At 30.8% G+C, this 14394-nt stretch overlaps 2 protein-coding genes across 3 annotated transcripts; both read right to left on the bottom strand.

Moving 5' to 3' along the window:
- LOC132744815 (uncharacterized) lies at positions 1 to 12169 on the bottom strand. Of its 2 annotated transcripts, none has more exons than XM_060733595.1 (10): positions 11774 to 12169; positions 9000 to 9645; positions 8642 to 8695; positions 7927 to 8415; positions 6622 to 6687; positions 6032 to 6508; positions 4833 to 5027; positions 3635 to 3824; positions 2323 to 2371; positions 1 to 1436 (listed from the first exon to the last, which is right to left on the bottom strand). In XM_060733595.1, exons 2-8 carry the CDS (start codon positions 9643 to 9645, stop codon positions 3685 to 3687), a joined length of 2067 nt encoding a protein of 688 aa, XP_060589578.1. In that variant the 5' UTR covers positions 11774 to 12169; the 3' UTR covers positions 1 to 1436; positions 2323 to 2371; positions 3635 to 3684. The 2 variants fall into 2 exon arrangements, with proteins under 2 accessions (XP_060589578.1, XP_060589577.1); XM_060733594.1 differs by lacking the exon at positions 11774 to 12169 and adding an exon at positions 10940 to 11028.
- LOC132744818 (uncharacterized) lies at positions 566 to 2330 on the bottom strand. The gene is made up of 2 exons (XM_060733599.1): positions 2323 to 2330; positions 566 to 1436 (listed from the first exon to the last, which is right to left on the bottom strand). Exons 1-2 carry the CDS (start codon positions 2328 to 2330, stop codon positions 566 to 568), a joined length of 879 nt encoding a protein of 292 aa, XP_060589582.1.
- Positions 12170 to 14394: the final 2225 nt, after the last annotated feature.

Below are 14394 nucleotides of genomic sequence, written 5' to 3'. Positions count from 1 at the left end.
CTAACATAAATTTATTAAAGAAGCATACCCGTGGTCCCCAATTAAAAGATTAAAAAACTATTTTCTTCAAGGACACATTCAGATGGTACGGAAAAAAGTTACATTGGTCCATATTACATTATCTATAGTTAATTGATATAATTGTTGAAACCTTTACAAGCTTTTTAAACACTTTAATTATTCTATAAAATAATTTATTATGATTGAAATATCAATTGGTAGATCACACATAAAACAACTCTTAGCAGTAACTGAATAAAATACAGTGTTGTAGAAATGTGTGTCGAATAATTGACTCCATTCCAGACAAGAAAAATGGGCGATAACATATAAATAATCAAATTATTATGTTGCACTTCAAATTATCAAAGTTTATAAACACATATATCTTGCATTATCTCTGCATTGATGTAAAACCAGAAAAATCAAGTTTGTTCCACCATCAAATGAGGAATTATTTTAAGTATACATTATGCCGTTAAAAATAAAGTGTATTATATATTAGGAAATATTGTCCATTATATGATCACGGTATCCTATGTATTCAACTTGTTTGAGTTTCACATTATTTCCTTAGTTTTAAGACTATAATTGTGTCTGACCACCCTGCTTCTATCAGAGCTTTATTTTTCCTATCAAATGTTAATGTACGAGAACGTCCACCTGTCAAGTTAGATAGGTTTGTTATGACCTGAAGTATAGTTCTACCATCTTCACTTATTTTTATAATATTCCAATTCATATCATTTACATAAACAAAACCTTCATCATCTACACAAACTCCACATTTGAAATTTATGTCTTCATTGTTTAATGTAAACAAATGGTTTCCATTGTTGTCAATGGTAACAAGCTCATTTAGACCTGGTAGGTATAACTTACTTCCATCATTACTCACAGTAATCGGTGATGTATTGTTAAAAATGTAATAATTAAAAAGAAATGATTCGTTTCTAGATATTAAATAAATCATCTGCTGCTTTATACCATCTGTACTATAACTATAAACAGAACCATAACAGTCTCTTACATACATCTGATCGCCATGACAAACCAGACCAAGACACTCATGATCTGTATCAATGGATTTAAGCAGAGTCATACTATGTGTAGTATCAACAAACTGAAGTTTCTTCCACGACAGTGATACAACAGCTACATTATCCCTGACATAACAAACATCATATGGTATATGAGAAAGATCACACACACACCTTACATTATACATATTATCAAGTTTCTTCAACTTTTTATTATTGTAATCCGCAAGCAGAATTTCTCCTGAAGGTATGATACAACTTCCTGTAATGAAACAACCCTCAATATCATCATTGGTCCTGATGTTAATCTCACGTTTCTCTTCGACTGACCATAAACCTGACGACATTGACCTCGATCTCTTTACACTCAAATCATCTGTCTCAGTCTGTATTACCCTGAAATAGAACTCAAGATTATGGTCATAGAAACGATACAACTTTTTCTGTTAATTGAAAACAAAATGTGATAAAATGTGAACGGTAAAATATTCAAATATTGATCGGCTATATTTTTTTTATTTAAACCAGATTTTAGGTTTTCACCAGAAATGTTTTTATCAATTATTGTAGATTTATAAAAGATATACTGTATGGCTATAAAAATGATATAATTTTATCCGTTATTTGTAAGAAAATGAGATCAAACATGAAAAGTAAAAAATTCAAATATTGACCGCTAATATATATTTTTTTTATTTAAAACATGTTTTCACAAGAAATGTTTTAATTATTTATTTTAGATTTATTAAGGATGATAGTGATATAACGAGCAAATATTTAATGATTTAATGATACAACTGCACTAAGTTGTAATATAATAATGATAATTAAAACTGATGGTTTTATCAGTAAAAGTAGAAAAGAAAAAAAAATAAATAAGAAAAATCGTTTAATTCAATCATAGTCTAAAATTAGTTTAAATCAGTTCAATTCATGCGTAAATACAAGGTACTCATTTAGATCTAGTCAAATTCACCTATTTAGATTTTCCATCAGAACAACCGCAATAAAAACATAATAATACTTATTCTAACATGCTAATATAAAAGAGAATTGATAGAAATAAGCTGGGTATATTGAGCGTAGAATTTATTTTTCCGACGCTATAAGGTTAATTCGTCATAATTGACGTCATATGACATGTACACATCAATTCTCTAAGCTGTGCATGTATATAAACCACGACCACGATGGCCACACCGACCAGGACCTGTTCATGTATAATATATTGAGATATGTACTAGCTAAAGAGGTTTTGACTTAGAATGTTAACATATTGTACCTTTCCATTCCAGAGAAACCTCTTTGCAATTGCATTGGATTTTGTATTCCTGAAATGAGATGTTAATTTATTGTATTTTCATATAAAATAAAGGCGACTCAATGCCTTCCTTAATTATAGTAATGGTTTGAATCGACAAGTAGATTTGTTAAATAGATATACTCTGTCGTATGATAAAAAGCGCTTAATTGAAACTTTTGTGTATTATACTCCTGTGAATATAATTATGATACATGTACAAGGCTAACATAAATGAGCTGTAAAAAAGGTCAATATATTGAGCTACTATGACAATAAAATATTTGTACGACATATTGTCATGTTATTTTGGTCATTTAATTATCAGTATTTTACTATGTTACTATATATAAGAGTATAAATTTAAGGATTCAGCTAAAATCATGTTCAAATTATCAAAGTTGACAAGGATAACAAAAAACGTAAAATTATTTACTCTGTGGACTATAACTCCATTACCATTATGCATTTATGTCTATTTGGATAAGTAACAATAACAAATAAATCACTATAACAAAGCCGGCAAATATTTCTCTAATAAAGTGATATTTCTAATTGTAGTAATTCATAATGCATGCGTTCTTTGATGAATTTTGATGTGAATCTTTTCCTTAAAGACAAACAAAATATTCCAAGATATGTTAAAATCTTGCACATATGTTATTATTTTGATAACCTACAAAGAGCCGTAGCTAAAAATGCAGATTCAGAGTTTGGGTATACTTGATTACATAACTCAGACCTACAGCGAGGTGAAAAAAACCTCACAATCTGTATATTACAATGTCATCTGTGCACTATTCTGTTCTTGTTGATAACGGAAATAATTTGAAAGACAACAAGATTGATGACACCAAGGACAAACGCAAACGTTATGGGATGAAGAGCTAAAGTTCTGGATTAATACACAATTCCATGATGACTCATATGGACGTATTATATTAAACGTTAATAGCTAAACACATAAAGAGTTAAAGTTACGGTTTAAAAAAATAAAAGGTAATACTTTAGTTACTATGAAATGAAACGAAACAGCTGCTTTACACTGCACTTCTCCTCAATAAAATGTTTCTACATATGTAGATAAGATTTATAACTAAACTAGCTGTAGTGTTGAGGGAATGTTAGACGAAAAGACTGCCTGATGCAAAGATAAACAGCCCAAAGAACAACGCCAAAGTTTTACTCGGCTGTCATCCTCGGGGAATAATAGTTTTATTAGTGTAGCTAATTATATAAAATACTATTGGATTGGAATTTTATTCATATTGATGACTATTCATGTAAGACAAACCTTCCACATGTGCTCTGCCTAGAAGTGAAGTATTTCCTGTAGAAATCTTGTCATGACTTAACTGTAAGATTGGCCCTTGTGACGGTACCACTGACAATGATGTTGTGTAGTCCCTGTGTGGCATTTGATATGGTGCCTATAGAACTATCTGTATTGACTAAATGTCCGGACACATGTCCAATTCCTAGTCCTAAGTTTAAAAGAAAAACAGAAATGTATAACATCGTAAGTCATTGTAAATTCCAGAGCAGATTGTTAAAATCAAGGAAGTCGGAAGAACAGCTAAAACCCCTTCCGCAGTGAACATGAATGTTTACTACTTGACCTTTAACACAACCATGACCTTAAAGTTGTGCCATGCATATCATAAGTACATTTGCTCATCACAAAAGTCAAGTTCAGTTATTGACCAACTTCAATATTCAGAAGGATACCTTAGTAAATTCTCTTATTTTTTTGAAAATTTTGTCAAGGTCTTGGTAGCTATGGGTAATTTTAGAACAAGTGTCTTACATATTTGCTAGTATTATGCTTCAGGCAAAATTGCTGTTTCATGGGCTTTTGTGATAAGTCCTGTTTCAACTTTTGATACTTTGATTGTGACTCTAATGTTTTTCATTAATAGTTTTCATGTTTTACAAATCATTCATGTGAGAATAAGCAGACTGCTGGTTATGTTATAACCTTGACTTTGGGAGTAGTCACCTGGTTGTTCCCTCTGTAGGTGATGATGGTGATCATAGGCGCCAATATCTTTTTTAAATTAGACCTTCTAACACTTGACCTTAAGTGTGACCTTGACCTTGAGGGTAGCAACCCAACTCTTGCACCCTGCATATCGTCTCATAATTGTGATTACCTGTGCCAAGTTATTTTTAAAACAATCAGCGGTTTAAAATTTATAAATCGGACACAAAATGTATTTTTTTCCAACATTTGACCTGTAAGTATGACCTTGACCTTGGGGAAGCAACCAAATTCTTGCGCTCTGCACATTGTCTCATAATCATGAGCACTTGTGCAAAGTTACTTTCAAAACATATTGAGTGGACACGAAAGTGTTACGGATAGAGAGACGAACGGAGGCCATTCCTATAATCCCCTCCGCTTTGAGAAGGGGATTAAAAGTATTAAATTACTAGAAACATGGCACTTGTAAAAATATAATGGCATGCATCGCATACAATGAATGACAAACCTTCCATTTGTGCCCTTCCTAAAATTGAAGTATTTCCTGTAGAAATCGGAATCGTGTCATGTCTTGACAGCGGTATTGGCCCTTGTGACGGGTCCGCTAACAATGATGATGTGTAATTCAGAGTCTGTATGGTATTTGATATGGTGCCTACATAATGATCTGTAGTGACTTTCTGTCCAGACACATGTCCATATTCTAGTCAGGAAAAGAAAGAAAAATATATGCCATCTTAAAGATTACTGTCAAAATACAAACAATTCAACTCGATTGTATATCCCAGAGTAGATTGTTTAACCTTTTATATCATATAAACGTGTTTTGACGGCTTTTCACACCCCCTCCGTTTTGAGGTCTAAACTAATAAATAAATGTCCTATTTATGACCCAAACACTATTTTCCGTTTGTGAAATGTTGTAAAAAAAGTGTTCAGTTTTTCAGCGCCGCCCCCTATTTAAAGGTGCAAGAAGGGGGCAGAAGGGAATGTATCCCCTTCTGTTTGGGGGTTTGAAAGTGAGCAATAATATCCTCATCACCAAAAAAACTTTGTAACATGTAACAGGCTAAAAATGGCCCCATGTCGATTTTAAGGTAACATGTAACCAACGCTATAAGGCTTTTTACTTATCACTATCCATTTAGAAGTTGCAGCACTTTAAAATCAGTTTTGATGGAAAAAACAATGGAATATTTGGCATTGATTTTTGGCAATTTTGAGACGCTCTCCCCGTTGCCATGGTTACAGGAAATTTAAGATTGCTGTTACAAAGGCTATGGTACGTCCAGTCAATTTTTGTGCCAAGTTTCATCCGTAATGAAGCATTTTTTATAGTTTCATAGCAGTTTAAACTTGTAACAGGAAGCTTTTCAATGAAATCGGGCATTTTTCACAATATACTCATGCGGTAAAAAGGTTAAAGAAAATTAAATACCTATAAAGTGACAAACTATAAAAAAACCTGACACTTTTTAAAATACATGTATAATGTCATGCATTGATTAAAATTATCATCTCCGCTAAAATCGACATGAAGTCAACTATTTTAATCTATACCTTTTCCGATCTTAACGTTAAATGACATAACCGGTCATTTAGTCAAATTATCATTTATTATGATAGTGAAATTCATCTGTTTAAAAACGTTTTTAAGAAATATAACGATAGTATGATATATAACACTACGCAATATATTCGACTTACGTTCAATTACTTCTAATTTAACGACAGCTGTTTGTAAAGTTACATCCACCACGTGGTCAAGAATGGCATGCCGTCCAATTTCTTTGATACATTTTTCTAGTTTATCCTTTTCACACGTTATTATCACGTTCATCTGTCCTGCTATAACGGTATTGTACAGGTGGTCAAACATATTGTACCATTCGTACACATCATTTTCCTCATAACGATATTTCCCAGCAAACTCGTCAATGATCACTAAGCAGATGTTTGGGAAGTCAATTTTGTCAATATCATGTGGTTTCTTCAGAAGTAAACATTGCTGTTCCTCATAGGCAGACGCCAATGCAACAGCTATAGAAGTTTTACCACATTTCTCACGCCCTGTTAGTACTATAGCCTTATTTACTTGGAAACTTTTCTTTGCTTTTTTAAATATCTCATCATCTACTTGACCACTGGATATCTTATAAGCCTTCAGGAAACATTCCGTTAAAGCTTAAAAATAAACAGTCAAATTATTTGTAAAAAAACAACAACAAAAAAACAAACATGTATGACATTTTTAATTACATGTAATGACAAATATACATGAAAAAGAACAATATTACCTCCCAAATTATTTCTGGTTACCGGCAGCGAAGACGATTGCGCGTATTGTCCTTGTCGTCTACATCCTGTAACGAAGATTATTCATTTTTAACTATTTAATCAAACCTACAATGGTATAACTGTAAACGTGGTTAACGAATAAACAAAGTTTTATTAAATAAAACAAGAGCCGCCACACAGTAGTGGCGACGTTTTGTTTTTGTTTTTTTTTGTTGTTTTCTTTTAAGCTGGTAGATAAACGGTTTAAACAAATCTTTAAAAATACAATTAAAGAATTTCCTTATTAATCTAAATAAGTCTGTCTCGTCAGAATTCTTGTTTTATCCAAGTATGAATCATTCCCATAAGTAAATTAAAAATGTAAGAAAATACAAGCAAATACTCAATCATCTGACCTTGACAATAAGATTATTTAAAGATCAAGATCATATCTAAATTAAATATCATGTCCGTTTGGTTAAAAAGTGTTGTTTTGTGTACATATGAATCAAATCCGTACACTAAAAAGGAAGAAAATTATGGCAATGGCAAGATAATATGTCTTATACTACTCTTTTCTTCTTTCTTTTTTAAAAAAAATCATCCCGTCGACTCGAAGATAAAATATGTTTTTTTTTTTTTCTAAGATTGGCTTTAGTATTGGATATAATCTCAAAAAGAGTTTATAGTTTAACTGTCTGGTTTAAGCCTGAAAACGGGGTATATTTTGTTTGGGACTCCAAATGGGAGCTTTTACGGAGAAAAACTTCTATCCCGATTTCAGTACTAAGCTAGGCAGTAAATCTTGAAGGTATATCCTAAAGAAATTGTTGTGTTTATTTTTAAATAAAATAAATTCAACAATAACAAAGTTATTGCCACTTATAGCAAAAATCTAGCAACATTTAGAATTTGAAGGTCAAGGTCATTTGTGAAAGAATGTCAAGTTTAGTCTAGTCAACTCAATGGTCTTGTCCCAAGGGTTTTTGTTGCTATGTATGAAGGCAATACACCAGAAATTAAAAAAAGATATGATCATAGTTAAAGTTTGCGAAAAGCAACGCCGCCATAACTGTTACAATGCGACAGAAGTCGAGCTTAACACAATAAGGCATCACTATACAATACATTACCATACAATACAATACAATAGAACCAGTACAATCACCCATAATCAACTAATGGACACTTAACACAATGAGAGATAAATTACCGTTAAGATACTATATTATTCAATACATTATCTACATTAACATTAACCTAGACTGAATTAGTTCTTTTAACATCATATCAGTCTATTGCAGAGTAAATGAAAAATGATATACCTATTGTAAGATCAGCTGGTTGTGCTGAACTTGTATCAGTAAACACTTTTACCACTTCGTCTAAGATTTCGTGGTCGTGATGCATTTTGCACTCTTCCAATATATTCAGGTCAGTAATTATGACAATGTCCAAGGCTTTAACGTCATTATCTCTCTTTGTTGAATGCATCATGCTTTTAAATATATCTTCCATGGCTTTAGCTTTGCTTTCATCGTAAGAAAATCCTCCAAATGGATCTCTACATAAAACCAAGTCTACATCTTCTGGATCAATGTGACGCCAATCAGACGACGTGTGCATTTCTACACATCGTTTGTAATTATAATCCATCCCCTTTATTGCTGCAAGAGCGGTCTCAAAATAACGGCTATTGTTGCATCCGGTTACAACCACGTGATGGCCATCTCTTAGTTTAGCTCGAATGTCTGTCACTTCACTTGGTGGGTTAAAATCGCCTGATAGTTCTTTCATCGTTGACTCAAACCCCGCTTACAAACAGTAAATAGTTATAAGCACAAATTTCCCTCATGAAAACAAAAACTTACTTACTTATAAATTTACTTTTATTAGATCATAGAGATAATGTAATTGATATGTCTGTTGTGATAGATTAGATCATAAGATTATAAGATTAAAATGGAAAAAAATTGTCTAAGTTAGAAATGAATGTAGACAATACTTTTCGAATGTTATTTTTTGTAATTACCAACCTACCTTGAAGCCGTGCCAGAATATCATCAGCAACTTTTATTCTTTTATTTTTGTCCCCTGAAGTAAATTATATTTCACATCCAATAAACAATACAAATATTGAAGCAACAATTAAATATAAAGTTTTTGACCAATGTCGAAGATAATTAAGCAATTATTTCAATTATATATAATTTGAGAATTGCGTGCAAAGTTTCTAAACGTATAGATACAGATCACTTCGGAATATTTTGATAATTTCACTGAGCTTATCATATAAAACGTTACTGAACTGCGATAAATAAGAATTAATACAATAACATGACTATGACTTCGATCTTATAACAAAACCTTAATCTGATGTATGAATACTGAAACCTACCTGAAGGTCCTGGTTTTTGGACCACCACTTGTCTGAGAATGGAAGTTGTTTCTTCGGCATTTGCCTGCATTTTATTCATAGTGTTTAACAACTGCTTAGAGGTTTCTTCATGCCAAATACGTAAACAATCACCGAGATTTGGTAGATGATTACATTTAACCTGATTTATTTTCTCAAGTAAGGATGCTTGATCATTTGTATCAAGCGCATTCATTGCTATAAGCCTAACAGAAGAGTCCAATCGCCCCCAATAATCATCGAAGTCATCGTCCGAAATAGTGCCGGTATTTGGGTGATGCTGCAACTCATTTCGAATCCCTCGAATTTCATTTTTCAACGCGACGATAACGAGTGGCTGCAGACGCGTGGCAAAAAGTTCTGTTATCAATGTTACCAGTATTGAGACGTCCCATTGGTTTTCATCAGCAGTGCCGTTAACAGGATACAATAAATCATACTGATCTCTCCTGAGCTTTTTGTTATTGAATAATTGCATCACATTCCGATTTCTGTGAGATAGGTAAGCATCAACTGATGTATAAGTGTTCCCAACATCAGTTTTTGCAAGTTTCACAAAATATTTCCTTAATACGTCAGCACAAATATCTACCACAAAGCAAACAAGTCTATAATATTTATCTGCCATCTGTAAAGTGAACAAGTAACATGGAAAACCCATTATTTATATAAAATATACAAACAGCATTATGTGATTTTTTTATTTTTATATAAAAGGAAGTACATTTTTGTGCATTGATCATTTTTAGTTCAATAGTAGCAAACGTTATACAAAGTTGATAAATAATAATCAAATGATTTGCAAAAGTAACATAATATGTCATAAAAGAATATTCTTACGCAAAAGTATCAATGTGAATCAATGCTTATAATTCAAAATAGTTTAAGGTTTATATAGCTTTATATCTACTTTAAAAAATGATCGTTTGAGTTTTCAAACATGCTTCTGTAAAAATATGGTAGTAAAGTGCTTTAAGTGCATTTGGCACATGCATGATATTATTGCTTAACAGATACAAAAAGTACTTTAAATAGCAGTATAATATTTTGTTCTGGAACATTTTATTCTGTTTGTGTGCAATATTCATGTTTATTAAATTAGAGAGACATTGTATGTTACAACTCTTTATGGAAGTAATAAAATTTTGCTGACGATGAATTTTGTAAAAATATTTCATAAAATATAGCTTAATACCCTTTAATCATTGCTACATATTTTTTTGTGTTGATTTAAGTATATTTATAAATAAAATTGTGATTGTATAGTGTTTCAAATTAATTAAGTGGGTAAAATACAAATGAAGTTATTTTGAAGTTTCTTATTTCATTGTTTCAAGCTATGACAATATATTGATAAAACAACAAATGAACACAAATTATGTCAAGAAATTTCTTTTGATACGTGACCAGAACACTGAATTTACTTTTCCTCATTAAAAATGACATTAAAAGATACTATAGCAAAATATGATAACTATTCTGACATTTCTATTATATTAGCATAATTATTTATCAACTTAAGAATTGTCTTTTATGACCCATAATTAAAAATAATGTTTACATTGCATTTAATGGGATTTAAATTATTAACCCTAATGGAGCTAAAGGTTTGATTTAACACGATTCAATTTTACTTTTCAAAGAATAATGTAATCAGTGATAAAGCAATATGTTTAAATTTTATTAATTTTGTTATTTATTTCAGACTTAATTTCTCGATCCGCAATCGGATACAAGTGCACTTTGAACAATCTCTATATAAATTTGTATTTTATACACTATATCGTTAACCTCTTTCAATATCTATCCGGTTTTATAACTTAGGTATTTTATACGTTTAATGGTGACATAAAAAGCAAGTTATAATAATAATAAAGCGATAAAGAGGGTTATACAAGGCGTATTATAAGAATAGCTTTTACCTTTCTCATTAAAATTATATCTTAACTGACGTTTGTTTTGTTGCATGGATGCAACCTTTCGCTACTATATTCTAGTAACGGATCAGAAACCGGTTAACCGTTTTCACTATAAATAGAAACAGCTATGGAAATTTTTCAGCTAAATATATCACACGATACGCTATTTAAAGAAACATTTCTAAACATAGCCAATGAATAACGTGTAAGATAAAATAGAATAGACATTTATTAGTTTATAAGGTCATAGTATGGAAAACAAAAGCAGACATGTTTAATTGTGGTAAAATAATATTTTCATCTGATAAATATCATTCGTCTGAGACAGAAATTCTTTTAATTCCACTTGCAGCTACCGTAATGATTAAAGTCAGCTTACAATTGTGTGAAAAAAAAATCAATACTGAGAATTTGTAAAAGCGAGATTCTGGTACAGGACAATATCTCAGAATCTGGCTTTGGCACGACACTATTTTGACTACAAAAACAAGATACTCATACATAAGATAACATATTAAACCATGTTATTAACAATGACATGAGATATGTATACTAATTTGATGAATTTGTCAAAGTAACCAACATACATTTTAAAGAAAAATAGGAAACAGTTTCTTTTAGTTCTTTCAAATCCAACAAACATACATTTTACAGAAAGAGAAAAAACAGTTTCTATTAGTTCTTTCAAATCCAACAAACATTTATTTTACAGAAATAGAAGAAATAGTTTCAATAAGTTCCTTCCAATCCAACAAACATACTTTTTACAGAAATAGAAGAAACAGTTTCTATTAGATCTATCAAATCCCATGAGAAATAGTATAAAATAGGTTTTACCCTTTTCTAGTCCAACTAATTATACCGTGCGACGAGATATTGTGCTATTTTGTGTCTTGCCTAAGCGAGATTCTGACCCAGAAGAAACATATCTCAAAATCTTTGCTTTGATCTTTTTCTAACAATGATTTCCTTTTATCATTATTGCTTTACTGGAAAGTATAACACTAGTCCAATGATTAAACGATGATACTTTAACTATTTAAGGTGTTCAGACTAGATATAATCCGTAAACCCATTTCAACATATTTTTACGCTACAGTAAACGTTACTGTATAGTAGACGTAGCCAAAATAATATATTGTTCACAAAAATTAGTGTTTTTCAAGCGATAGTTTTCCTCTTAAAATTCACTTCTTCACTGAAGAGCAGCGTTGTCCAATTTGTTAATCCAATATGTCAAGAAGAATCTCAGTTGAAGAATTGTGGCCCGATTCATGATTTAAACCAGAAACCCATTTTGACTATAGATAGAAACAGTTGATTGGATTTTCCACGCTAAAAATGTTATGCTATACAATACATTATTAGCCGGGGCGGATAAAGGGGGAATAAAGCTGCTCACCTAACAACCCCTGAAGGTTCCAATACCTTATTTTTTATGTTTAACTTTTATTTTCATCATAATTTTATATATGTATATGTTTCCAGTTCGCACTGCCCCAAAAAGTCAATATAGATTTAATGTTAAAGGCTGTAAGGTATAATTTTTGCGTTGAGTAATCTAACTAATATGACATTGTATATTAAATATAGAAAATGCTGAGATGTTTCATATCAAATATAAATGAGCTCAGAATTCAGAAAATCATTATCTTTAATTGTACAAATTGTTATAAAAATACAGACATACTATTAATTACTATAATTATACTACGTTTTGAATTTCTCTGTTCTCTTCCATTTCATGCCAGTATTCTAAAAATTTAAATGTAAATTATGCCTTGTTTAAAAGTGTGAAACGGGATGAAATAACAGAATACTTTGGCATCCTAATGATTCAAATTCAGATGCGTGAGAAAAGACAAAATCAAATGGAAAGATTACACTATTGATAAATGCAGATAGATGGGCACCCAATCTATTGAGCTAGAAGACATACATATACAAACTATAAAAAGAAAGACCAAATTACGAACAAAGGTGCTGGTTGCATTGATTTGACCTAAAAAGTATTTATTAATCCCAAATCTCTTCCAATTTTACTTCATAATCAAAGGTGCTTATTGCATTGATTTGACCTAAAATATTTTAATATTGTTATTCCTGAAATGTAATATCCCAATAATAGAAATAATAAAATATAATTATTTTTTTGTAGTTTTGTTATATTGTTATAGACAAGGTATACAACATCCAAGAATGAAAATTATGGGTATGCATCAGGACTAAGCGATCTAGAACAGTATGTTTGTTTGCTTGTAAACCGATTATGACGAGTTCTTATGTTATTTTAATGCCAAGATGGTTGGTCTTTTCCTAGTCACGAATTTAAAATCTTCGTACAAACATATTTAATTTATTCTCGTTAGTCTTTGTAGTCTTTGTTGTTAAATATTTCATTTTATTTTGTATTTGGAAAGTGTACACAGTTCCAAACTGTTCCAAAGATATCATAAGACAATTATTATATATCTTTATTTCATTTGTTAAAGTATATGAAGTTTGCAAACACTACTTTTCTATCACAACGAACCTTTCATTTCTATAATTTGAAGTGCGCCATTATTAATTTTCTGTATCATCATAGTAATTATTGTTATATGTTCCATCATATGATGTCACTTTATTTTCAATGTTCTATACTAAAACGATACTATTCCAAGAATATTATTAGAACAAGCATATGACAATTTGTATAAAATATTTTTCCAATTTATTGAAATACATTTTTTCCCAGCCACGTGCACATTTCTGCTATATACGTTTTCGTATATACGTATTTACAATGATACACTATTTAAAGAAACATTTCTAAAAATAGTCAAATGAATTACGTGTAAGATAAAATAGAAAATACATTGATTAATATATAAGGTCATAGTATATTAAAGGTAAAACAATAGCAGACACATTTTCTTTTAGTAAAATCGTATTTACATCTGATAAATCATAGGCAAATTTATGCCTGAGACAGAAAATTTATAAATCCACTTGTAGCTACAATTAGCGTAATGATTTAAATAAGCTTACAGCTGCGTGAAATAATTCAATACTGCGGATTTGTAAAAGCGAGATTTTTAGCCAGAAGGAATATATCTCAGAATCTGGGTTTGGCACGACAATATATTTTGACCACAAAAACATAAGCTAACATAAGCATTTTATGAACAGTGACTAACATAAGCATTTTATGAATCTGTCAAAGTAATAAACATACATTTTATAAAAAGAGAAGAAAGAGTTTCTATAAGTTCTATCAAATACCATGAGAAATATGATAAAATAGGTTTAACTTTTTTCAAGTCCAACTAATTATACCGCACGACGAGATATTGTGCTATATTTGTGTCTGGGCAATATTCTCGACTAAGCGAGATTCTGACCCAGAACGGAAATTGCTTTGGCACGTCAGTATATTTTGACTTACCTTTTTCTAACAATAATTTCTTTTTATCAAT

Source organism: Ruditapes philippinarum, unplaced genomic scaffold (assembly GCF_026571515.1).
Source record: "Ruditapes philippinarum isolate M1 unplaced genomic scaffold, ASM2657151v2 ctg5909_1_1_1_1, whole genome shotgun sequence".
Classification (NCBI taxonomy): Eukaryota; Metazoa; Mollusca; class Bivalvia; order Venerida; family Veneridae; genus Ruditapes; species Ruditapes philippinarum.
The sequence above is the reverse complement of the archived record's forward strand: the minus strand, read 5'-3'. Positions and strand labels throughout refer to the sequence as shown.

Excerpts from the sequence above, each read along its gene's own strand:
- LOC132744815 (XM_060733594.1), bottom strand. Across the intron at positions 5,028-6,031 it reads TAAATTAGAAGTAATTGAAC|AATATGGACATGTGTCTGGA; the intron begins GTAAGTCGAATA and ends TTTCCTGACTAG. Across the intron at positions 3,825-4,832 it reads AGGAAGGGCACAAATGGAAG|GACTAGGAATTGGACATGTG; the intron begins GTTTGTCATTCA and ends TTTTAAACTTAG.